General features: G+C 44.8%; 1 protein-coding gene across 5 annotated transcripts in view; it reads right to left on the bottom strand.

Moving 5' to 3' along the window:
• Positions 1–27,175, bottom strand: part of LOC131483647 (aldo-keto reductase family 1 member C23-like protein) — a 133,747-nt gene that overhangs the window by 6,663 nt on the left and 99,909 nt on the right. For 4 of the 5 annotated variants that reach the window (XM_058682007.1, XM_058682010.1, XM_058682011.1 and 1 more), the window contains exons 3-9: positions 17,432–17,550; positions 16,826–16,890; positions 9,020–9,142; positions 7,161–7,328; positions 3,170–3,296; positions 2,148–2,215; positions 1,020–1,142 (exon numbers count right to left, since the gene is read on the bottom strand). In XM_058682007.1, coding sequence (XP_058537990.1) covers positions 1,020–1,142; positions 2,148–2,215; positions 3,170–3,296; positions 7,161–7,328; positions 9,020–9,106 — 573 coding nt within the window. In that variant the 5' untranslated portion in view covers positions 9,107–9,142; positions 16,826–16,890; positions 17,432–17,550. Of the gene's footprint in view, positions 1–1,019; positions 1,143–2,147; positions 2,216–3,169; positions 3,297–7,160; positions 7,329–9,019; positions 9,143–16,825; positions 16,891–17,431; positions 18,242–27,175 lie in introns of those variants that run through there. The other variant, XM_058682008.1, reaches the window with a different exon arrangement.

The following is a 27,175-nucleotide window of genomic DNA, read 5'->3' as shown; positions in this document are numbered from 1 at the left end:
AAGAAGTTTAGAAGGAGATAAGATAAAGCCAGGGTGAATGTGGACCCTCCCGAGGACAGAAGTGTGGCCACTCATTTCCGTGCTCACAATTTCTTCCATAATTCTCCAAGATCAGGAAGTTTATGCGTGGCTTTTTAAATTTAATTTAATTTTATTTTTTTTAACGTTTATTTACTTTTGAGACAGACAGAGACAGAGCATGAACGGGGGAGGGTCAGAGAGAGGGAGGGAGACACAGAATCTGAAACAGGCTCCAGGCTCTGAGCTGTCAGCACAGAGCCTGACGTGGGGCTCGAACGCACGAACCGCGAGATCGTGACCTGAGCCGAAGTCGGACGCTTAGCCGACTGAGCCACCCAGGCGCCCCAATGCGTGGCTTATTAAAGTGGGTTTATCTTTTTTTTTTTTTTTAAGTTTATTTATGTATTTTGAGAGAGAGAGAAAAAGAGAAAGAAAATCCCAAGCAGGCTCCACACTGTCAGTGCAGAGCCCGATGCGGGGCTCGAACTCACGAACCATGAGATCATGACCTGAGCCAAAATCAAGAGTCAGATGATTTAACTGAGCTACCCAGGCACCCCTAAATTTATCATTTTTTAAATAAATTTACTATTTTGAGCATTTCTAAGTTCAATGTTGTGAATGTATTCACATTGTCGGGGGCTGATTTTGTACCGTCAGGGCTCAGTGGTTATCTCATGACACAGAACTCAAAAGAATTACCTGTTTTCTTTTCCACAGGAGGGCTCCAACTTTACTGACCAGAGATGAGAAAGATCCAGACTTTGTTAGCTGCACATTTCTGGGACCCACCCCCATTACACACCTAGGAGATTATGCTCCAACCTGAGCCTCGGGTGTTTTTTTACAAAGTGACTTGGCCTTGGGGACTGTCTTCAACAACTTGCAATGCAACTCTGTTCTCTTCAGGAGAGGGCAGTGCCGCTGGTGACCTCGTTGAAATGACACAAGAGGAGGGGGTAGAGTTGGGGGGGGAGGGGCGGGTCCACGGGGCTCACCTGGTTGCACACAGGCTTGTACTTGAGGCCGGGCTTGTCCAGGATCCTCTCCAGCTGCTTGCGGTTGAAGTTGGACACCCCGATGGACTTGGCCAGCCCTGAATCCTTACACTTCTCCATGGCCTGTGGAGGAAGGGGCTGTGAGGAGTGATCCCTGCAGCTGGCTGGGGAAGCACGGTGCACGGTGCCTCTCTCGGCATGGTGCCGAGAGAGGGGGCTCGGGATGGGAGAGAATATGACACGGGACAGAGGAAGCCTTGAAAGCTGCGGATGTCAACAAACGAGACAGGGATTAACCGGGTAGGAGGAGAATGAAAAATAAAATAATAGGAGAAAAAGGGCAAGAAGACGGAGTAAGATAAGAAGGCAAGGGGTGCAGGACCCAGCTCAAGGAGCCGGTGCGGTTTTTGGCCGGACACCTAGAAAAACTCGAGCAAAGTCACAGCGAGGGCCAGGCGCACAGGAAGTGGAGCCTGTGCAGCATGGGAGGCAGGAAGGGGCCAGACTGTCCCCCCGACTGTGGCTCCCTGTTTTCTCTTCGACCCCCTTCCCCATGAGGGTCACCAAGTTCCCTCTGTTCCCGTCACACGTGCCTCGTTGCTGTTCTTGAACATGACAGGTTCTCTCCCGCCTTAAAAACTTGGCCTCGGCCTTCTTTACGCCCGTATCGCTCTTCCTCCGGACAGAACACAGTCGGTTCCCTCGCTTCTTGCAAAGCTTTGCCCAGTCTTACCTTGTCAGCGAGGCCTGCCCTGCCCACTCTGCTTTTGTTGTCCCTCTGTGTCCCAGGCCTGCCCCGGCGTTCTCAGCTCCCTCATCAGCTTTGTTTTCTCATACATCCCCCCACGCTGCCGTAGCACCTGCCAGTCCGTGGGGCTGGAAACCTTGGTGTGTTCACCAGTGCGGCCCGAGCACTTAAACACACTCAGTACTGAGTACGCCGCAGGCACTCGGTAAGCACTTGCTGAACTATCAAATGCGGGAGATGTGAAACGGAGGCAGAGGGACATCCGGGGACTCACCCGAGTCTACCTGGGGGCGGAGTTGGACGAGGTCCACGTTTCCTGAATCCCCTGTCCAGCCTCTCTCCCCCAAGTCAGAGACGTAGCTATTCGGAGCCGTACTCACGTCCCACGTGGCACAGAGATCCACTGTGTCGAAAATGAGTTCTCCGTGTTCGTCCTTTGGGAAGAGCTCTTCCCCAGGCCGGGGCACAGGGAAGAAAGAGAGGTCGTACAAAGCTGTGTTTGGCCTCAGCCAAGCTGTCGGGAGCCTACAGGCCTTGAGGCTAATGCAACAACCTATTCTCATTCTTGAAGGGAATTGTAAGGTTAGGCTGAAGACAGAGAAAGTACATTGAGGGAGTATACCTCCTAGAAAGGTTTTAGCTGCTAAACACCACGTCACAGACAACTTGGGACACCCAAGACCCCATCCTAGAGAGAGGCTACAGCGATGCCACGGCTCAACAGGCACCTTGGCCTTGGATTCTCGTGAGATAAGCTGCTCTTACCCCTGCTTTACACCTGGAGGTGGTCACACAGTAGAGCGACTCGTGAGCATCTGGAGGGTTGAGTTTCATCATTAAATTTCCCATACCTCAGCTGGTCTCCATATCGGGACACTCCCCAGACACGAGTGGGTATGAGGTGGACATTCAGGACCATGGGGTCTTTTTTCTTTTTTTTTTTTTACTAAAAAAAAATTTTTTTTTAATGTTTATTTTTGAGACAGAGGGAAACAGAGTGCGAGTGGGGGAGGGGCAGAGAGAGAGAGAGAGAGAGAGAGAGACAGAATCTGAAACAGGCTCCAGGCACTGAGCTGTCAGCACAGAGTCAGACGCAGGGCTCGAACCCCGAACCGTGAGATCATGACCTGAGCCGAAGTCGGACGCTTAACCGACTGAGCCACCCAGGTGCCCCCAGGACTGTGGGGTCTTGAAAATACAGACAATGCATTTGCAAGGTCGAAGCAAAGATACTGAAAGCCAGTGAACTCTTACACTCTGGGGCTGAGATGGGACTTTTGCAGCAGAAAAAAAGGGGGGGGAAGCTTAAAGTATTATGTATGTTTTTTCCTCATTTTTACAAACTATATCCTTTCTTGTATTCAGCTATTAATTTTTACATTGATGATTAAAGTAAAAGAACTTTTGCTAACCTTCAAAGGTATTGGGATATGTATAAGATAAAGATCCACATAGCTCAACTGAAGTTTCCTCAGCGATATTTCCAAGCTGGTTCGAACCAATTCTGGACGTAAAAAGGTTCCCCACACCTGCAACGGTTGAAAGGGAAGGTATGAGATTCTTTCTTTCAGAATCTTTAGGAGAAACTAATAAAGTGCACAACTGTCACTATTTACAGATGACAGACAGTATATAAAGACTCCACCAAAAAACTATCAGAACTAATAAATTCAGAATTGTGTATGGTGGCAGGATACAAAATTAATATACAGAAATCTGTTGCATTTCTGTACACTAATAAGGAAGTAGTGGGAAAAGAAATGAAGAAAACAATCCCATTTACGATTGCACCAAAAACAATAAAATCCCTAGGAATAAATGTAACCATGGAGGTAAAAGACTTGTGTTCTGAACATTGGAAGACATTGATGAAAGAAATTAGAGATGGCACAAACAAATGGAAAGCTACCCCATGCTCGTGGACTGGAAGAACAAATATTGTTAAAATGTCCCTACTACTCAAAGCAGTCTGCAGATTGAACGCGGCCCGTATCAAAATACAAATAGCATATATTTTTGCATACCTAGAACAAACAATCCTAAAATGTGTATGGAACCAGAGAAGACCCTGAATAGCCAAAGCGACCTTGAGAAAGGAAAACAAAACTGGAGGTATCATAATCCCAGACTTCAAGGTATACTACAAAGCTGTGGTAATCAAAGCGATCAGCACCAGCACAAAAACAGATGCACAGGTCAACAGAACAGAATAGAGAGCTCAGAAACAAACCCATGCATATATGGTCAATTAATCTATAACAAAGGAGGCAAGAATATGCAATGGGAAAAAGACGAATGATGTTGGGAAAACTGGACAGCAACATTAGAAGAATGAAACTGGACCACTGTCTTTCATCATACACACAGAAAAATAAACTCACAATGGTTAAAGACCTAAATGTGAGACCTGCAACCATAAAACTCCTAAAAGAAGACACAGGCAGTGACCTCTTGGACATTGGCCTTCACAATATATTTGTGGATAGGTCTCCTGAGGCAAGAGAAACAAAAGCAAAGATAAACTATTGGGGATGCATCAAAACAAAAAGCTTTTTCACAGCAAAGAAAACCATCAACAAAACAAAAAAGCAACCTACACAAAGGGGAGAAGGTATTTGCAAGTGATAAATCTGACAAGGAGTTTCTATCAAAAACTACATGAAGAACTTATTCAACTCAACACCGAAAACACAAATAATCTGATAAAAATGGCAGAGAACCTGAATGGACATTTTACCAAATAAGATGTACAGATGGCTAACAGACACATGAAAAGATGCTCAGCATCACTCATCATCAGGAAAATGCAAATCAAAACCACAATGAGGTATCACCTCACACCTGTCAGAATGGCTAGTATCAGAAAGACTAGAATGACAAGTGTTCACAGGGATATGGAGGAAAGGGAACCCTGGGGCATTGTTGATGGGAATGTAAACTGGTGCAGCCACTGGGGAAACCAGTACGGAGGTAGGTTCCTCAAAAAATTAAAAGCAGAAATACCATATGATCCACAACTGTAATTCCACTTTTGGGGATTTACTCAAAGAAAATGAAAACACTAATTCAAAAAGACATATGCATCCCTATATTTATTGTGGCATTATTTATAATAACCAAGATACAGAAATAATACAAATATCTACGGGTAGATGAATGGATAAAAAAGGTGTGATATATACGTTTGTACATATAAAGAGTGGAGTATTACTCAGCCATAAAAAAGGATGGAATCTTGCCATTTGTGACTAGAGTGTATTATGCTAAGTGAAATGAATCAGACAGAGAAAGAAAAATGCCAGACGACTTCATTTATATGTGAAATCTGAAAAACCAAGCAAACGAAAGAACAAACAAACAAAAAACAGAAACAGACTCATAAATATAGAGGAGAAACTGGTTGTTCCCAGAAGGGAGGAGCGTAAGGGGAGGGGTGAACTAAGTGAAGGGGATCAAGAAGTACAAATTTCTAGTCACAAAATAAGGAAGTCATGACAAATGAGGGATGTTGTCAATGACGCTATATGGTGACCACACTTATCATGGCGAGCGCTGTGTAATGTACAGACTCGTCACACCACCATGTTGTGTGTCTGGAACTAACAGAACCTTGTATGTCAACTATGCTTCAATAACAAAAATGCTCGATTTTAACTCCTCTTCAATAAAATATAATTGTTTCATTTTAATATGGTCTATGTAACCAGGGGCTTGCTGCCTGGTTTTAGCCTAAGGGGGAACCATATAAAAACTATTTTATACAGCTTAAAAAAAAAAAGAATCTCTAGAAGAAATTAATGAAAGGGAAAATGAGCAACAACTACAAACCCACTTGCGGTCGTCGGGAAGTGACACTTGTGGTCATTGGGAAGTGACGAACCGTCCTGCTTAGCTCCTAAATTCTTTTTCCTCATAGCTTCTGTTTCATGCTGAATTAAGACAACGATGTAGGAAAGGAAAAATATGGCCCAACACAGGGGGTCTCAAACTTTAGAATGTAAAGGAATTATGAAACACATTCCTGGGTTCTACCTCCAACATATTACATCACAATATCTGGAGATTTTGGCTGGGAAATTGCATTTTTTTCCCCCAAGTTTATTTGTTTTGAGAGAGAGAGAGTGCACACAAGCAGGGGAGGGGTAGAGAGAGGGGGAGAGACAGAATCTCAAGCAGACTCCACACTGTCAGTGCAGAGCCCGACATGGGACTCGAACTCATGAACCATGAGCTCATGACCTGAGCCGAAACCAAGAGCTGGATGCTCAACTGACTGAGCCACCCAGGCGCCCCTGGGAAATTCCATTTTTAACAAGAACCTCAAGCAGTTGTGATTCAGGAAACTGCATTTTGAATGTATTAAGTGTTCCAAAGAAAAGTAGGACCTATAGGAATTTTGGGGGGAGGGTACTTTAGTCAGCTTATTTTAGGAAGTAAAAATCTAAGGAAAATCCATCAAAATTGCTAAGGCTCCCTCCCTACGGAAGGGAAATAAACAGACAAGAGAGCAATAGTGATACCACATCTAACACAGTCATCCAGAGAGTTTCATACCGTGGAGCAAGAAGGAAGAAATTCCCTTCCTGCCTAGAATTCACTTGTATGGACCTCAACTCTCTCTTCATGGGTCACTTTGCCTCATATTTATTTTTTTTTTTTTTTTTTTTTTTTTTTTTTTTTAAATTTTTTTTAACGTTTATTTATTTTTGAGACAGAGAGAGACAGAGCATGAACGGGGGAGGGTCAGAGAGAGAGAGAGGGAGACACAGAATCGGAAGCAGGCTCCAGGCTCTGAGCCATCAGCCCAGAGCCCGACGCGGGGCTCGAACTCACGGGGACCGCGAGATCGTGACCTGAGCTGAAGTCGGAGGCTTAACAGACTGAGCCACCCAGGCGCCCCTGCCTCATATTTAAATATCTGGTTCTAGTTAGTCATAGTCAGCTCCATGAACACTATTGGAGAAACTTCTTCTTGGATTCCTTTCCAGTCTGACTTAAATCTGTAAGTTCTTTTATTTGTTTCAGCTATACTATCAGTAGAAATGAAAAATAGTAGGAGAAAATGGCTCCAAAGTTAAAAAAAAAAAATCTAAGTACTTTTACAAACATTAATTTCATCCTCATAGCAGTTCTGTGGTATTATCTTCCCACTTCATAGGAAAGAGACATGGGATGTCTATTGACCATGCGATAGGTTGAGATATGAGGCCTAAGGCTCGAAGAAGTTGGAACCCACATCCCTTGCCAGCATGTACCCCACCTTCAGCATATACCTTCTTACAGTGCAAGGTCTGTGGGAATGAAAATTTAGCCAATAAGAGGAGAACTTCACCGAGAAACTCTTCAGCTAAGAGTGAGCTTTTCACAGATACATAGGGAACTATACACAGAACCTTTGAAGTGTAGAATATGTCCTCTCTCTTCACAGAGCCATCAGCGATCTTCTTCCGGATGGCCCTCCCAATCTCTTCTTCATTTAGATACAAGTAAGCAGAGTCAAAATGGCGGTAGCCTACATCGATTGCTCTCATGACAGCCTCTTGCACCTCACTCTTAGCAACCTAGAAGACCACAGAAAGACAAAGACCTACTTGATTCAGGAACAGATGGCCAATCCCACCAGCGGAGCTATTTAGCAGAACCTATTGTTTTTCTAAGGGCTAAGAGCTAGAGGTGACAGAGCTGAATGTTGACTTATACCCAGTGGTAGATGTTTAACGATCTATGGTGTAAATACTCCCACCATGGCTGACTTCAAGCCATGAATATTAGGAAAAGGTGCTCACCATCAGATCTTGTGAGTCCACGAGCTGGCCTAGCTCGTCACTGGGTTTAACCCTCCCACCCCTGGATTTACATCATGTGTGGATTAAACAATCTATCGGTTGACAGCCCCAAGTTAATTCACTCTGTGAGAGATTGTTAAACCAGTTGCAATCCAGAAGTCTAATGCTCAGAGCTATCTGTCAATGCAGTGAAGGTGTGACTTTACACAGCATAAATTAATGATTTACCGATGTAAACTTGGAGAAACGCGTCAAGCAATATTTGAGGAGGAGCAGAAATGTAAAAGAAAATCAACTATTTTTTTTATGCAAAATGTCTCATAATTGGTTTGGCTGTGGTGGTTGCTAAGTTGGTCCGCACGTGACTGTTGCCCTTTCACAACTTGGTTATTTTATTTTTAGCTGCCTACTGTTCTGCTGGCCCACCAGGCTGGACTTTAGACCTTCTCCATAATTTCCCCTCACCATCACCCTCTTCTACCTCACTTAAAATGTCTCCTGGGTATATTTTTTAATCTGTAATTCCCGACGAGTTAACTAGTACCCCGGATTTAAGAGCCGAGTCCAAGTAAAAGCAACCCTTGGTGACAGTGCCCTTGCTGAAGTCCTCAGGATTACCCACCATGTGGCTCTCGTGTTGGGGAGTCGATCCTACAACTTTCCTTAAACAATTATAAGCTCCTCCACTAGGAACCACTGAAGATGTGCTCTTGTAAGTTGGAAATGTTCAAATGACAAACACACATGGAGTTCAGGGTTCCAAACAGAGAATTTCCAAGTGCCCCCAGGGAATAGTGTTAACAACTTGGCCTCTACCAGACTATTTCCCTTCCAGACCACCAGCACTCTCCCTAACTTTAATTTTGACTCTCTCCAGAACATTCAGCGGCCGAGATTTCTCTGGATAGTCTACGCGTGTTGGTGGACAGGGACCGCTTGGACACCAGACGTTACAGAGAAACTTCATCACAAGCAAGCTTGCCATCAAGTCTCCGACATGTGGTGATCATGACACCTGGGTTTCATTTATTGCAACAGATGGTGAATGGCTACAGCTGGACAGCCGGTGAGAGTACCAGAAACGGCCTCACCCACCCCTGCGTGGCTGACAGATGGCACGCTCCCCTGCCCCTTGATATAGCAGTATGCCAAGTGTGACTGTCGAACAAGCAGCGTCAGAGTCACTCGGTAGCTCATTAGAAATGTGGATTTTTAAGCCCTGTCCCGGATCTACTCATTCGGAGCCTTTGTAGGTACGGCCTCCAAATCTGCATTTTTAACAAGAACCTCAGTGTTTTCATGCTGATGAAAATTTGAAAATCACTGACTTCATGCACTAAATAACCTAACCTGGAGAGAAGCATCTTACGAACAAATAAAATGAGGCCCGCCTGCATTTCCCCAATTCTGGTTCTGATAAGGACCCACGTCCGCCGCCCCTCTGTCTCCGAGGCCACAGCGACTACCTTATTAGGAGCAGAGGTGCCAAATCCCAGCATGGGCATGAAGAACCCATCGTTCAGCTTTACAGAGCAGAGTTTCACTGAGCTCATCTCTTTCCACTCTTCTGGCTTTTTATTAAAAGAAATCTGCGGAGGGAAGAAAATAGTGTCATTGTTATTTTTTTAACAGCTTTAATGAGATAGAAGTCACATACCATAAAATCACCCCCTCGAATTCATCCGCTTCAGCAGGTTTTAGTCTACTCGTGGAGCTGTTACCAGCACACAATTGCAGAGCATTTTCATCGTCCTCCACTAAACACCATCCTCCTAAAAACAACACCCCGTACCTCGCTCCTTTCAGCTGCCGGCAAACACTTTCCGCCTCGATAGATTTGCCTGTCCTGGAAATCTTATGTGCCTACACCACGTGGCCTCTCGTGACTGCTTTCTTTCACTTAGCCCATTGTTTTCGATGCCAATCCATGTTGTATCGTGTTTTGGTGTTTCCTTCCTTGTTGTGGCTAAATAACATCCCTTTGTATGGGTGTACCACGTGTGGGCTAGCCCTTCTTCGGTTGACAAACATTTGGCTTTTCCCGCTTCTCGCCTACCATGAATAATGCTTCTGTAAACATTCCTGCACAAGTTTTTGTGTGGACGTACGTTTACAGTTCTCTTGGGTGTGTCCGTAGGCATGGAATCACTGAGTCATAGAACAAACCTGTGTTTAATGTTCCGAGAAACCACCAAGCGTTTTCCCACGTGGCCGTGCTATTTACACTCTAATTCGCGGCGACTTCAGTTTCTCAGCATCCTCTCCAACACTCGTTGCGCGTTATTTTCTGCCAAGAGCCATCCTGACAGGTAGGAGGTGACAGTGTGGTTTTGGTCTGCACTTCCCTGAGTGATGAGTGATGTTCATAAACATCTGTTCGTAAACCTCTTGGCCATTTGTAGATCCTCTCTGGAGGAGCGCCTACTCGAGTCCTTGCCCGCTTTTGAACTGGTCATTAGTTTTCCTTGCTAACGAGTTGTAGGAATTCCTTATATATTTTGGAGCTGAACTTCTTATCAAATGCAGGGTGTGCAAATATTTTCTTCCAATCCAAAGAACCCTTTTCACTCTGCGGATGGTTCCCTTTGCTGTGCACAAGCTTTTTGGTTTGATGTGGCCCCACTTGTTTATTTTTGGTCTTATTGCCTGTACTTTTGGTGTCTTATTCAAGATATCATGGTCAATGTCATTAAGATTTTCTCCTATGTTTTACCCCAGAGTTTTAAAGTTACGGTCTTACATTTAAGTCTTTAATCCATTTTGAGTTGAATTTGACAACCCCAATGCATTTGTATTATCCTATCACGGTCTCAGAATGATTAATCTTTGGTTAATTTTGTTCTTTTTAAAATGTTTATTTACTTATTTGACAGAGAGCAAGAGAGAGAGAGAGCACACACACGCATGAGCAGGGGAGGGGCAGAGAGAGGGAAACAGAGGATATGAGGCGGCCTCTGCTCTGACAGCAGAGAGCCCGATGCGGGGCTCGAGCTCACATACCATGAGATCGTGACCCGAGCTGAAGTCAGACACTTAACCGACTGAGCCGTACAGCCTCCTGTGATTAATTTTGTTCTTAAACTATTTAATGAAACTTTAACCCTGTGCCTACCTTTGTTTCTAAGTTTGAATTGATAAACTAAAAGAACAATTGAAATCTAGGCATTATCTGCCTTGTATGTGTAGCAATAGAAAGCACCCAGACCACCTAAATAGTAGTTTTACAAATATGTGTATAATGATTTTTATTCATGTTTTATAATGATATGGACAATTATTAAGTATTAAAATTATATATGTGTATGTAAATACACACACACACACACACCTATATATATATATATATATATATATATATATATATATATATATATAGGCTCTGCTCTGACATTTCCAAGTCACTTTCTCAAAAGGCTTTGCCCCATCAATGTTTACCCTCTGATCACCAGAGCATGAAAACTCCTAGCTCACTCATCAGTGACAGTATTGTGATACCTCACTGAAAACTTCCTAAGCAAATGATCAGGCTGTCAATAGTCTATCATGTCTTATCCATAATAATTAGAGTACATTTCATTAAAAGATGCTGACTAAGGCTGTGAGATTAATTTCTGGATTCTGCCTCATTTTAATCTTTCCCTTTCCTCTCACGCCTAATTCGGGCACATTAAAACATCTCCTTCCCCTCCCGTCTCAAAAAAGGCACTAAATTACCCGTAAGTATATTCAGCCTCAGTTAATACAGGGAAGATATGCATGAAATGTCTGCTAACTAGACGTAACCGTGTCACCATTTCACAGTCTATACGAATACCAAATCACCAAGCTGCATGTTGGAAACACATTACATCATATGTCAATTATACCTCCACAAAGATTATGCTTCTGCAACAACAAAAAAAAAACAACACAAAAATGAAATGCCATTTTCACCACTCTGATTAAACTGTTATATTACGCAAACATATCAAGCGCAAAGATGGTGAATAAAGTTTTAATTCCATAAACAATGAGTAAGTGCCGTATGAAGCTCCAAAATGATGACTGTTGCTGTGATCTTTGTGATTTTACTGTGATTTTTGTGGTCTATTCTGTAGTAGGCAATTTTTAAGATTCCTAAATGAAAATGTATTCTCTTTGAAGAAACAGATTAAAATTTATTTTAAAATTCCCTGGATTCAGGTGCCCTGGGGGCTCGATCGGTTAAGCATCTGACTGCGGCTCAGGTCATGGTCTCGTGGTCTGTGAGTTCGAGCCCCGCGTCGGGCTCTGTGCTCACAGCTTGGAGCCTGGAGCCTGCTTCGGATTCTGGGTCTCCCTGTCTCTCTGCCCCTCCCCCACTCATGCTCTGTCTCTCAAAAATAAATGAACATTAAAAACACTTTTTAATAAAACAAATTCCCTAGATTTGTAGATTTTATTGCATAATTGTGATCACAGTGAAATTCCTCACTGGTGCCCAGCCTGCACAGATTTAGAGCCCTGACGTGCCTTTTCACCCTGCCCCGTCCTGTCCTCCTCTATTCAGACTTCTCTTGACCTTTCGCTTCGACTTCTCATCTTGCTTGGCCCCCTGTCTAGAACTGCTCCATCCCTGCCTTGCTGGGTATAGAAATTCTTCCAAGACCTTTGAACTTGCACACAGCGGGCTCAGCTACTGGCATACTCCCCTTTGCTGCATAGGCCGTGTCAGGCATTGTTTAACTGTGAAACATCTGTTGGTATTTTCTGGACTTCAGCACTGACTACAGCCTTGACTTGGTGCCTGTGATTCCCCTTGGCGCTGAGTCTCAAGTCTTCAAACCCAAATTTCGATTTGCCTGCTGATTTTTCCATTTTGTGTTCATTTCCTTTAACCATGCTTTTAAAAAAAATTAATTTGTTTTTTTAAAGTAATCTCTGCAGCCAACACTGGGGCTCGAACTCACAGCCCCAAGATCAAGAGTCACACGCTCCCTCTACTGAGCCAGCCGGGGCGCCCCTAACCAGCTTCTTTAATAAAGTAACTGTTGACATAGTAGAAGATATTAGTGGCTGACGATACCTCACACTCTAAGAAACAAACATATTGAGTTGGAAAAGTAAGGTGAGCTCGTACGTTTAAAATCCTGTTTCCGGTTCTGTCTCTCCTAAGTGAGGCAAATAGGATTCAGTAGCACCTCCTTCTACCACCAATTTTCATGGGCAATACCAATGACCAGAGTTGACTCCCTGACTCTGATTCCTCCTGGAAGAAATCTGCCTTCTTGGAGAATGGCTATTTGTGTCTTGGATCAGGAAAATTCAGGACAGAACTGAATACAGTGTTGTTGTCAAAGATCACGGTTTCCCATGGCTGGCAGCAACAATGCTGGAAAGACAAAGGCGTCCGCTGAGGGAATCCTGCCAGACCGCTCCCGACAGTTGGAAGGTGAAAAAATATTGACATTGTTATTTGGAAGAAGTGGATTCTACGAAAGAGCTGTGAGTTCATAATAATAGTGAAATAGGATGAAGAGAAATAAAACACGTATAGTTCATCATTGATTTTAATAAGTGAGGGGCGGTGAATGTATATGACTATTTCATCTTTTATATCCATGGCAGGTTATACAGTGACCTGAACTGTTACTTCTCTGTTTTTGCAAGCAGGAAAGAGAGCCCAGAAGTTCTGAAAGTGCACCAGGAGGAAGGAGAGCAGAGGTATATCGGCAGGCAGTGTGCCAAGCACGGGAACAAGGGATCCACCAGTGGCCGCGCAGGTGAAGGGTCAGTGCTCCAGTGCTCGGTCAAATTCCTCAAGTACAAGAAGAGCTTAATAGCCTTAGGAGAGGCAATTAAATACTGTGGATCCCACAACACCGATAAATGGAACCTCAAAAGGGCATGTCAATTCATGCAAAAATACTAAAACCTATGAAGAAGGCAAAGGCATGGGTGTTTTTTAAAGTGTGTAGAAAGTTAAGTTTTATCATAAAAAGAGAGGTCAATTTGGTGATCCGTGGCTTGGACTTGAATCATTCTTGGAGAAGTAACCACATCAGGGCCCTGACTAGGAATAAATCAGTCATCCAAATCCAGCAATTTGGGCTAATTTTTGGTTCCAGAACATTTGACTTCTGAATACTGAAAGTTGGAATTCGCATAAATTTCAAGTGTCCTGCACTTGGAATTATTATTTGTCTTTTGGATTTTTCAGCCACTAAAAAATGGCTAAGCCATTTTTAGCTTGTGGGCCGTACATACACAGGCAGTGAGCTGTGCCCGTCAGCCACAGTTCGTGGACCTCTGCTCCATAAAATCAGTAGACATTATCATAATATCTCCAGCTATCTCCCTGTAGATTAATATTTTTCAGTTGTGGTGAAATCTGCATAACGTAATGTTTACCATTTCGACCACGGATAAGTGTACAATCCAGTGGCATTAAATCGATTCACGGTGTTGTTCAACCTCCGCCGCTCACTACATGCGAAACATTTTTGTCACCACCAACAAAGACTCTGTACCTGTCAAAAATTAGCTTTTGGATTGTTCGCTAGTGACGTGTAGAAACACAAGTGATCGTTTGTGTTGGTCTTGTGCTTTGCAACATTGCTGAACTCGGTTATTAGCTTTACGAGTTTCCTTAAGAACTCTTCGGGATTTGCTGTATGTGGGGTCACGTCCTCTGTGACTGGGAATGGTTTTACCCCAGCCTTTCCAATTTGGATGCCCTTTGTTTCTGTTTCTTGCCTCATGGCTCTGGCTAGAACGTCCGGTACAACGTTGACTAGCGTGGTGGGAAGGGGCATCCTGTCTTGCTCCCCATCTCAGCAGGAAAGTTTTCAGTCTTCCCGCATCGAGTGTGAAGTCAGGTGTGGTTTTTTTTTTTTTTTCCTCAAGTTTTTTTTTTTTTTTTTAATGTTTATTTATTTTTGAGAGAGAGAGACAGAGCACGAGAGGAGATGGGAAGAGATAGCAGAGAGAGAGGGAGTGTGACACAGAATCCGAAGCAGGCTCCAGGCTCGGAGCTGTCAGCACAGAGCGAACCCACGAACCGCAAGATCATGACCTGAGCTGAAGTCAGACACTTAACCGACTGAGCCACCAGGCACCCCAACACTATCATTATCTCACATGTATCCAGTGGAGCTTCCAGAGGTCTATACGGCGTGGCGTATTGCACCACACTGAAGGCAGAAGCAGATTTGATAGTCTAGCTGGCTTCTGTTAGGCTACTCGTTCGTTTTTCAAAAATATCAAACAATATCACTCTTCTCCCTAATTGATTTTTGTTCTGCAAAATACTTTTATTCTTCATAAAATGTATTTTTCATGTGAATACGCAGTAGGGGTTATTATTTCTTCATGACAGGATACATAAATATTTGAAATGTTCCCCACTTAACTTTCTGATATAGTCTACAGAATCTTAAAAACGCCAAATGTATAGAAACAGAGTAGGATGGTGATTGCCAGGCCACGGCTACGTGGAGGAGAAAACGGGTGAAGGTGACCAAGGGCACAAACTTACCATTGTAGAATGAGTAACTTCTGGGGATCTAAGCAGCATGCTGACACTGTCTTGCACGCTTGCAAACTGCTAAGCCAGTAAATTTTAAAAGTTCTCACCCCTTCCCCCAAAGTAACTGTGCGAAGTGGTACAGGTATTAAGTAACCTCACGGTCGCAATCACTTTGCAACATACATGTGCGTCAAATGATCACACTCTTTGCCCTAAACTTACACAAGGTTGGGGCACCTGGGTGGCGCAGTCGGTTAAGCGTCCGACTTCAGCCAGGTCACGATCTCGCGGTCCGTGAGTTCGAGCCCCGCGTCAGGCTCTGGGCTGATGGCTCGGAGCCTGGAGCCTGTTTCCGATTCTGTGTCTCCCTCTCTCTCTGCCCCTCCCCCGTTCATGCTCTGTCTCTCTGTCCCAAAAATAAATTAAAAAAAAAAAAAAAAAAGTTGAAAAAAAAAAAAAAGAAATAAACTTACACAAGGTTACATATCAATTCTATCAACAAACAAGAAACGTATATATAAATCAAATTATTTTAAAAGAAGAAGTGTGAATTTACCAAAACACAGGAGCGATTTTCTGTATTGCAAAATACTAAAACCATCTAACTAAAATCTGATAATAAAAAAAAGGTGTTATACTGGGGCACCTGGGTGGCTCAGTCAGTTAAGTGTCTGACTTCGGCTCAGGTCATGATCTCACAGTTCATGAGTTCGAGCCCCGTGTTGGGCTCTGCACTGACAGCTCAGAGCCTGGAGCCTGCTTCGGATTCTGTGTCTCCCTCTCTCTCTCTCTGCCCTTCTCACGCCCGTGCTCTGTCTCTGTCTCTATCTTAAAAATAAATAAACATTAAAAAAAAATTTTTTTTAATTAAAAAAAAGGTGTTATACTGTGAAAAAAGGCATGCTTTTGAATTGATGAACTGTCATAAGGGATGCAGTTATAACACAAAAGGAAAGATCTGGTGACACACTGGATACGTTCACACGACTAGAAAACACCAGAGATTCTAGGGGAGAAACGTTACTAGAATATACTGAAGACTTCTGTCATTGGGTACAAGACAAATACATAACATTTGCATCAAAGTACCACAAAATGGAAATGAGTAAACTATTGCCTGTGTTTCCAATCATTACAACTTTAAAATACTTAGGAACAAATTTAACAGGAGTGATGGCACTTCTACAGGGGAAAACACTATCAAACATCACTGAAGGCCTACAATAATATCTGTGCAAGTGAAAATGTATGCAAAATTTTTGGACAGTTTATTAAAATGTAAATTCTCATAAAATCATATATATACGCCCAAACAATTAAAATTCAAATTCCCCTAAAAGTCCAATTTTTAAAAATTAGATACAAATTTTTCAAGTATAGATTAAAAACTTAATGCCAGAGAGAAAATTCATGGAAAGTATCAGTGATGGACACTTTTTTGATTGGACTTCAGAACTTATTATAAAGCCAGGATTATCTTTAAAAATTGTATCGGTATAAGGTTACACAAAAATCCTTCTGGAACAGAATAGAAAATCCAGAATTAGTTTTTATTTAAGAGATGATTTAAGAGAATTTAAGGTATGATTAATTGAGTCATATAATTCAGAGGAGAATAATGAATTATTTAATGCTAAATTATTTAAATTATTTAATGATGCTAAAAGAAATGCCCATCGAACTCAAAGAAAATAGGATTGGATTTCCCCTCTCACGCCATGTATAAAAATAAATTCTAGGCACATAAATGATATACAGAATAAAAAAGGAGAGGAAAAATACTTACAAGAAACTCCAAGTCACAATCTTGCACAAGAGAAGACCTTGTTAAATAGACCAGAGAATCAAACGCTATGAAAGAAAAAATAGATGTATTTGAAAATACAAACATTGAAACTGTGCATGGCGAAATTCCCTATCATCAGAGTTTAATAGGTAAATGATAAATTCGGAAAATATTCACCAACTGGATGGAAGGGAGCTGATATTTATAACCTAAGGGAGCTCTTAGAAGTTGACCAGAGAAAGAGAAATAAAAAATTTGAGTGAGGTGACGAGGAGGCCGTGCACAGGACACTAAGCCAAATGTGCACACAGAGAAATGATGTTCTCTGGCAGTCAGGGCACAGCTAATCAGAGTAGGAGAGATCTCAGCTCAAAGCCACCTGACGGGCAAAAACGTACACGTGTCCTACTATCTATCACGGGTGGGAGCGTGGAGAAGAAAGGGATCTCATCCGTTGAGTTCAGGTTTGTGAAGCTGAACTTGAAAGCAGTCCGGCAGCAATCACTGAACCTAGTTTCATAATACCCCTTAACTCGTAAATCCTGATTCCACAGAAATCAAAGACCCAGACCGAGACCCAGAGAGAGTTTGAAGGTCATTTCTTACCCACGGTTCCGGAGGAGAACAATGTGCCACTCGGGACACCCAGGAGAGGCTTTGCGGCTGGTCGAGAGGAAGCCGGAACTCCCTGGGAGCGGAGACGTGGACAGACTTTGTTGTGGCTTCTGGGAAGGAACGGGCAAACCTGGGTGAGCAGGCTTGGGATTGGCTGGTTCTGTTGACAGTGGTCCCGTGTTCACTGTGACTATCGGATCATATGGCCTGGAGCTATTTAAAGTCTCAAGATATTCTTGGGGTGGGGGTGAAGGGCAAGGTTTACCTAGGAGCACCTAGTTCCCATTTTGTGGGTGTTAATGCGTCAGTTTATAGAAATTTAAAGTATGTTTGGGGCACCTGGCTGGCTCAGTCGGTGGAGCAGACAACTCTTGATCTTGGGGTTGTGAGTTCGAGCTCCACGTTGGATATAGAGATTACTTTAAAAGAATAATAAAGTATGTTTAATGCAGTTGGCCCCATCATGCTTTAACATCACTGTTGGCACTAGGTAGACTTGGGGAATGGGTAGAGATGACCAGGGAGATTCAGGTAGGTGAGATCTATGGAATGGAAGACACCCTTAAGGTATAGGGCAACATCTTATCACCACACATTGTCGACAGTGTGTGTCACCACAGTGTTTCTTAGCATTTAAGAAAATCACAGCAGGGGCACCCGGGTGGCTCAGTTGGTTAAGCATCTGAATCTCGATTTCAGCTCAGGTCATGATCTCAGGGTTTGTGGGTTCGAGCCCCGCATCAGGCTCTGTGCTGACAGTGTGGAGCCTTCTTGGGAGTCTCTCTCTCCCTCTCTCTCTCTGCCCCTCCTCTGCTCACACTCTCTCTCAAAATAAATAAACCAACTTAAAAAAAGAAAAAAAAGAGCGCCTGGGTGACTCAGTCAGTGAAGCATCTGACTTCAGCTCAGGTCATGATCTCACAGTTCGTGGGTTCGAGCCCCGTGTCGCGCTCTGTGCTGAGAGCTGGGAGTCTGGAGCCTGCTTTGGATTCTGTGTCTCCCTCTCTCTGCCCCTCCCCTGCTCATGCTCTGTCTCTCTCTTGTCTCTCTCTCTCTCAAAAATAAATAAACATTAAAAAAAAGTAAAAAAAGTAAAAAAGATAACCACAGCATGGGCATATTCCTAGGATAGTAATTACGACCCTTTGATGCACAGAGCATAGCCAGGTGGCTCATTTGGTGAAAAGGAAAATAAATCCACGCCATACTGGGAAATGTTTGGAACCTGGAGTAATATGGCATGAGGGAAATTATGTGACACTCGCTTTAGTAATAGCCACAGGAGAGTGCATGCAGCCCTGACTCGCTGGGTGAGTTGGCCCACGCTACTAACGTACGTGGAATGGGAGTTTCGCGCCATTTTGCCAACACGTCCGTGGTCAGCCGGTGTGAGGTCAAGAGCTAAACAGTGGCCCTATGCCACTCAGCTAGGGGATCTTAAATCACCATTTAAGAGGCCAAGGGTTTGTTGTGTCTGCGTCGTTTGAGAGGTTAAAGCTTGAGGCATTTGCCATTTGGTCTCTGTCACCATTTTGCCAGCTGTTGTCCGTCCTTTTTGGAACAGGCAATGCCCCTTCCCAAGGCATGTACCTGGGCTGGATGAGGCTTGCAAGGGGAGCAGGCAGAAGGATGCAGGTGTGGGGTAGGGTGGGGCGGGTGTCCCTAATGAAAACAGGAAATCCTAGGCCAGTGAATGACAGCTGCTCTGTGAGAGAGGGGGTCACAGGAGCGCCTGGGTGGCTCAGTTAAGCTCATCCTCGGGGGTAACGTCACCCTTTCCTACCGATCAGTCAGGAGACAGGGCTATCAGGTTGTACCGTAGAATCGATGACCCCACCTCACCCCTCCACACTCCCCCACCCCCCATTCTGTTATCCGCTCCCCCCTTTTTAAGTTTATTTAGTTTGAGAGAGAGAGAACATGAGCAGGGGAGGGGCAGAGAGAGGGAGAGAGAGAGAATCCCAAGCAGGCTCCATGCTGTCAGCGCAGAGCCCCACACGGGGCTTGAACTCACCAGCTGTGAGATCATGACCTGAGCCGGGATCAAGAGTCCGATGGTTAACGGACTGAACCACCCAGGCGCCCCGGGCTCCTTGACTTTAAGAGTTTTGTAATCACTGCACTTGAACAAGGTTGACATGAGTTATGTCAGAGTCACAGCGGGAGAGGCAGGACTCATGGCGGTGCTGACGTCCCCGAGCAAGCAGCCCCAGCGGGCCACCAAACAGCCGCGTCAGCAGCTCAGTCTTGGCCGCAGGGTCTGGGGAGGTGTGGGTGTCGGGGGCGGGGAGACAGCGCTCTGTGTGAAGCCAGAGCTCAGAGGCACGTGGCGTCCCAGGGGAACGGAAGAGCGCGAGACGCTGTGTCTCCGTGGTGAGTCTGGGCCAGGCCACACAGTCTCCTGGGTTAGCCTTCCCGGAACGGCTCTTCGCGCGGGTCAGCCTCCGGAAGAGTAAAGTCTGCCTGGGCAATCGAGGGGACCCGCCAGCACCGTTGGCTCAAGATCTGGACTTGCAAATACCGGTGAGGTTTCGGGGTTGGCAAACATCTGACCCATTTGCGCAACCGTTTCTGAGTCTGGCCACACAGCTTGTTTACTGGACGCACGAGGGAGGCCAGCGTAACTGAAGCGATAGACGGTTGTTAAACGATCCACGGTTTACCCAGGTGGTCGCGACAGGTGCCTTGGGCGAGCTGGGCCCCTGTCTCTAAGAGTGCAGGGGGGTCCGCCTCAGGTCAAAAGTGTCCCTCTGCAGTACCCACCTGCCGAGGGATCCTGAGCTATCTGAGCCAACCACCTGGTGGCTTGTGTCCTGTGTTTTAGGAGACAGTCCCTCTGCGCTCGCCTAAGCTCTGGATTAGCCATACACTTGTAACAATCCTCCGGTCAGAGGATTTGAGCCTGAGTGTCACAGACCAACCAGCCCGTGTGCCCAGACCAAATACAGACACACCGGTCAGCTAACAGGTGCACCTGATCAACTTGTTACTTGATGACTTTGTGGCCACTCTCCCAGGGAGCTGGGTCATTCCCAAGGAAGAATGGCGGAGTGGCTGTCTATCTCCATACCCGCGGAAGTGAAGCTCCGTGATGATCCGTGTGTGGTTTGGGAGCTCCACAGAAAGCACGGGAATTTCTCCCTGGTCGTTGTCAGATATGGTCAGCATTCACTGGGTGACTGGTCATCTCCTCTCTTAGTGGCCGCACTGGTCCTGGGGACGGCGCTGGGCCAAGAATTTCTCTTTCCTGCAAGGGCTCAGAGGAGGCATTAGGGTTTAGGAAGCGGCCTTTACATCCCGCAAGCTCTGGCAAAGTTTTGGAGCAGGGAAAGCAGGTGGGCTTGTCCTGAGGGTCCCATCACAGGGCCATCAGGGGTCCATCGGGGCGTTCTATCGTCATGGGTCACAGGGTGTGACTACCTTCAGTGGTGTCAGCCATCCTGTAGGAGGATGGCTGATCGAGAAAGGGAGGCAAAAGGGAGCAGTGGGTGAAGAGGTAAATATAAAAATAGAGTCTCAGTGAAGGGGCCGCCTGGGTGGCTCAGTAGGTTGAACATCCAACTCTTGATTTCAGCTCAGGTCATGATCCCAGGGTCGTGAGATGGAGCCCCTCGTCGGGCTCTGCACTGAGTGTGGAGCCTGCTTGAGATTCTCTCTCTCTCTCTCTCTCTCTCTCTCTCTGCCCCTCTATCCCACTCGCTCTCTTTCTAAATTAAAAAAAATTTAAAAAGAGAGAGAGAGGGGAGCCTGGGTGGCTCAGTCGGTTGAGCGTCCGACTTCGGCTCAGGTCATGATCTCACGGTTTGTGAGTTCAAGCCCCGCGTCGGGCTCTGTGTTGACAGCTCGGAGCCTGGAGCCTGCTTCGGATTCTGCGTCTCCCTCTCTCTCTGCCCCTCCCCTGCGTGCATTCTGTCTCTGTCTCTCTCAAAAATAAATAGACATTAATTTCTTTTTTAAAGGGGACAGGACCCATGGGCAGGAGTTGCAGCATGGTGATGGTGAGGAGTGACTGATTATCGAGGGTTTTCTACCCTTTGGAGGCGAAGGTGATGTTAGGGCTCCAGGAAATTTGAGTCTATAGGTTCTTGGAGGTCTATTACTGTGTTTTTCTTGTAAATCATTAAGAGAGTTACAAACTACAGTGAAGTTTTTTGTTCTACTTGTTTTCACTTGTTTTTCCCCTGCTTTCATTCTCAGGCAGTTACTAGTGCCTGAGGAATGTTAATATGTATCTGCCACCTTAAGGGGGTGAGGGGTGGGTGCAGGCTGTGGGCTGGCGTTTGTCCTTCAGCTTGCCTTTTGCTCTCTTGTCATTACACACAACTCTATCCATCTGGGCGAGTCCCCAGCTGTCCAAAGCAGAGCTCTGATAAAGACTAAATATGAGAAGACGTTTATTCCAAGGAATCTGAGCTGGGAGGTCTCGCTCCTGGCCTTAAATTCCACTCTGTTCTACTCCCATACTTGCATGTGAAGGAAAAGACCAATCTGAAGCACGACTACCAGCACCAAAGACAAGAAAGAACAAGGCCCACAGCATGAAAAATCCCATTCACCCCCGATGCCCAGACCCTACTGGCTTTGGAGACTCAGCGCTTTGCCAGACTCAGGCTTTCCTCATGAGGCTGGGGGGAGTCCCCGAGGCGCTGGCCACTCTGTAGCGAGGCATCCTGGAGAGAGGTGGCCGGGCTGGAGAAGTCTGGGGCCTGTCCACACACATGAAATTGGGTACCCTGGCACTGTCTGATCGGATCAGCCATGCGTGAGGGTAAAAGGAGACACTTTGTAAAACAGAACTCATGCGGGCCAAATTCCTTAACGAAACAAAACCAAAGGCAAAAATCCTAAGTCCCAGACAATCAAACACAAGAAGAAAACTAACAGTAAAAGGAGGGACCAAAAAGACAACAATACAAACTTAGAGCCAGGACAACAAAGAAGAATGAACAGGGATTAAAGCACAGTAATGAAACGGGAGACAAAAATAACGCAGACTTGCCCGAGTAACTTAGAGCTGAAGTTTTTGAAAGACAGAATACTTAGTTAGGAAATGTGATTAAGGAAAACAGAAGGTATATATAAATAAACTACATTTAGGATAAAAAGTGGAGGCTGAGTACATTACGAAGATCTCTCCGACCTTTGTTGGGAGGGCTAAGTTGTCACCGATGCTTTCAAGGGCAATTTGACATCAGTTGAAGTTTAAAACGCTCTTTTCCTCGGATCGAGCAATTCCACCTCTAAAAACATATCTCACAGAAATATCTACATGTGTCCAAAGATAGGCAAAGATATTCTTTGCTGCATTGCGTGTAAAAACAGTAACCAAAAAATAAATATGTACTTGTCAATAAAATTCAGTTTAAATAAATCATGGTTCAAACCGTACTGGGGAGCCCTGGAAAGAATGTGGTAGCTGATGTGAAAACAGCAGATTCAGAGTAATATGTCTACACAGCCTCTCTCTATGCCAAAATATGGGCTTTGTAGGTATGGGTAGAGTCCATACGTGCACACAGGCTGTCCTATGTTGTGTAAACGCACAGTGAAGGTACAGAAGCCTACTGACCTTCATCAAGGGGGTACCTCTGGGAAGTAAGCAGTGGAGAGTGGTATAAAGCAAGCTCTGTCAGCACAGAGCCCGACGCGGGGTTCGAACTCATGAATCACTAGATCATGACCTGAGCCGAAGTCGGATGCTTAACCGACTGAGCCACCCAGGTGCCCCCGGATATGACTTTTGTTCATTTTAAAGGCTGGAAAGGATGCCTGACTTATTTCAATGTTTCCCGAGGCAGAGGGAAGAGAATCCGGGGACAGACACCAGAGCACATGCACACCCGAGAGTGTCCGTGTCTCTGCAGCCTCAGGACCTGCCTTGCCTGCGAGCTCAAATGCCATACTAGTGAGGTTCCATGCCAGAAACACGGCAAAATGCACTGGGCATTTTGAGCAGAGATGATGGAAAGAACTGGGTGCTCAGAAAATCACTGGCAGGGCCAGAAAGCGGGATCTCCACATGATCTCCAGGAATGCCCCCATAACTGATGGTCCACAGAGGTGTCCAGAGTCCCGGTGTCCAGAGTCCCCAGTCAGAAAGCAGGCCATCAGGAGGTGGCCTCGGTAACTCAAGAACACCCCCCCAAAGCGGTGATCTCCAGTGGTCACGAACCCACTGCCGCCATGGTGTCCTGGACAACAGAGCGGTCACCGCCCATCAGCGAGTTGGTCTTCGCAGCACGAAACAGGTGCCAGGTGGTCCCGTGCACGTAGCCTCTCCACCACGACTGCCTGTGGCCACCTCCGAAGCCAGAGGCTGCCGCCTGCCGTCACTAGTACCTTAACTGCCAGCAGAAAACACCCCCAAACCATAAGGCAATAGCTTCTGCCTTCCAAATCCCATGCGAGCGCTTCTAATTGGCAGAACCCAATTAGCACATAGAAACCCTATTTGTAAGAGTCTATTTCTGTGCCGGTAGGCCAAATAGTCTTCCTGGTATCACTGTATACTCAGGACATGGAAAATGAGTTGAGTGCCAACTAATGAACAGGCAGTGAGCAGAGTGCTTAAAATGCATGGTCTCGGGGCACCCGGGGGGGGCTCAGTGGGTTGAGCGTCTGACTTCAGCTCAGGTCATGATCTCACGGTTCATGAGTTCGAGCCCCACTTTGGGCTTGCTGCTATCAGCCTGCCAGTGCAGATCCTCTGTCCTCCTCTCTCTGCCCCTCCCCCAGTTGCACTCTCCAAAAATAAATAAATATTTAGAGAATAATAATAAGATAAAATGCGTGATCTCAAGTGCCTTCCCGCAGGCTGCGCCCTCCTTCCCACTGTGGGAGATTTCATTGTTTAAATTATCCAAAAGTGACCTCACCCAGGAGGATAAAAGATCTTTCTCTGCAAAAGGGATCTGACCTGGAGAAAATTCTTACTGTTACTACTTTTGAGGTTCCCCAATTTATACTGGGATAAAGCTCCACCCACCACCCCTTATAGAGCAGATTACCAGTCGTTTGGGGAAATTCTATGGCATGAAAGACAGGAAGAAAGAGGACAAATAACTTAGGGACAAAAAAGCATAGAGACTAGCCAACAATGGAGTTTTTAATTTTTTTTCAAATGTTTATTTGTTTTTGAGAGAGACAGAGACAGAATGCGAGTGGGTTAGGGGTAGAGAGAGAGAGGGAGACACAGAATCCGAGGCAGGTTCCGGGCTCTGAGCCATCAGCACAGAGCCCAACACAGGGCTCGAACTCACAAGCTGTGAGATCATGACCTGAGCCGAAGTCAGACACTCAACCGACTGAGCCACCCAGGTGCCCCCCAACAATGGAATTTTTAAAACAAAGACTACAGTTATTCTTCAGAGGGATAAGGTGAGAATGAATCCATAGAACAAAAATAAAATTCTATTCCTTAAAAAGAACAATGAAGAGCTAATAGAAATAAAGAATAAGACAGGCAGAGTTTATTATGAAAGACAGCATTACCGCTGCAAATTTTCAAGGAGAAAACCCCAGATAAATTATAAAAAGTATATTTTAAGTGTACTGGAAAGTTGTGGAAACAACAGAAATGAGACAAACTAAAATTCCCCTTCTTCAATGCATGGATGATCATGAGCTATTTTCTTTCCTGCTGGAATTTCCCAGTTTTGATGAGCCAAAGTCAGGCTTGACCCAGACAAAGGAATTCTACTCAGGGATTTACAAACTAGCAGAGAGAGTATCTGGCATAGTGCAGGCCTAGCATGGCAGATTATAAACTCAAAAATAAAAACAAAAACACCAAAGTACTGCAGGGTTTTTTCCCAAGAGACATTTTCTGAGGTCTAGGGCATGTTTGAAGCTTGGGGTCAGGGCCAGAAGCATCTGAGAAGCAGAGTAAAATATCCTGAAGTCTTGTGGTGCTTTGGAATGAAAGTCATACTTGAAGGGGAGACAATGTCCAGACCACAACACAGGCAGGGAAACCCAAGCAGAGCATATCAGTCTCGTTGAAAGGACCAGACTGAAGTCAAAGCCCAGGCAGGCTGGGGAAGCTAGATATTGCACGGTGGTTACCAGAAAACAGGGAGCCATAGAGCGAAAGAGCCCCCAAAATCTGCCTAGGAGTCCCCTTGAGTGTATGACTAAATACTGAGATGTGAAACGCCACAAAGCCACACAAATATAGATGGGAGCACTTAAACAATTCCAAGATGACACAGAGCTAGGACATGTCTGAGTTTTGATCAGCAGAGCAGAGAATCTTTGTTGAAAACCCATGGAATTCAGGATAGACCCTAGAAGAGTAATATTTTACATTCCAGAAGAACTGCAAAAAAAAAAAGGTTAAAGGTAAGCTAATAAGATAATAATGAAGCTAAATATAATTAATGTGTTAATACAAAAGAAAGCAGAAAAAGAGAAAAAAGGAACAAAGAACAGATGAAACAAATAGAAAACAAAGAGGAAGATGGTGGATTTAAGTCCAAGTATATTGATAATTACGTTAGATATACATGGTTTAAACACTCCACTTAAAAGGCATAGATATTTAGGCTGGATGAAAAGCAGCACCTATACGCTATCTACAAGAAACAGATAATGCTGTCTATGCACAGATAACGTGATTTTCAATGATGGAAACTCCAAAAACATTTTGTATACTAATAGAACTAATATGTGAGTTTAGAAGGACACAGAATACAAAGTCAGTATTTAAGAGATTGATGGTATTTTTATAGACTAAAAATAAAAAAAACAGAAATTGATTTTTTTTTTAAGCAGTATCCTTTACTCTTGTATTACGAAGCAAAATATTTAGGGGAAATTTAGAAATATGTGCAAGATTTGCATGCCAAAATACATGGAATGTTGATGAGAGGGATTAAGAATACCTAAATAAATGAAGAGAGATACTGTGTCCATGGATTGGAAGGCTCAATATTGCTAAGCTGTCAATTCTTCCCAAAATGTTTCTCTAGATTTCAGATTGTCAGACCCGCTATTAGCAAGTTCTACTTCCACAACCCCGGCAGAGCTCACCGAGAAGTTCGTGTGGAAAAGAGAGTTTGAGCGAATTGAAAAAGTTCAGCCTGAAGTGAACAAAGGTAAAATATTGGCATGTATGTATGTATGTATGTTACGTAAACTCTACACCCAACATGGGGCTTGAACTCATGACCCTGAGATCAAGAGCCGCGTGTTCCCCCAACTGAGCCAGCCAGGTGCCCCAGCAATTAATTATTTTAAAGAGTTGAATTTTTTTTTTTTTTTTTTTTTTTTTTTTTTTTTTCAGTCTTCCCATTATGTTACTCATCCCCACTTACGACAGGATAGGAAGAGTTTATGTCCTGGCCAAAGTATGGTGAAGTTCGGTGCCCTCCCGGGTGGGGTTGATGGGCCGGTGGATTCCCACCCATTACCTGCCCCCCCTCCCCCCATCTACGGAGTGCTAAGGAGTGCTCCCGTCTAGACCAACGATGATGTGAAACAACCCTACTGCTCTGATCTGATAAGCTGTGTTCACTCTGCCATGATCTCCATCACCAATGTTTGCTGCGACTAAGCAAACTCAACTTCGAAGACAGGGTCTAGAGTCCAAGGGCTTCTCCGCACATTTTAGTCAATGCTTCCCTCTAGCGTGTGGCTTTGACATCGCACGAGCCCAGGGTTGTGACCATAGATGCAAAGAGTTTGAGTAAACCTAGAGACCCTTCCCAAATTCCCCGCAGCTAGCGTATTTCACAG

Source organism: Neofelis nebulosa, chromosome 8 (genome assembly GCF_028018385.1).
Source record: "Neofelis nebulosa isolate mNeoNeb1 chromosome 8, mNeoNeb1.pri, whole genome shotgun sequence".
Taxonomy (NCBI): Eukaryota; Metazoa; Chordata; class Mammalia; order Carnivora; family Felidae; genus Neofelis; species Neofelis nebulosa.
Note: the sequence above shows the minus strand (reverse complement) of the source record. Positions and strands in the feature narration are given on the sequence as shown.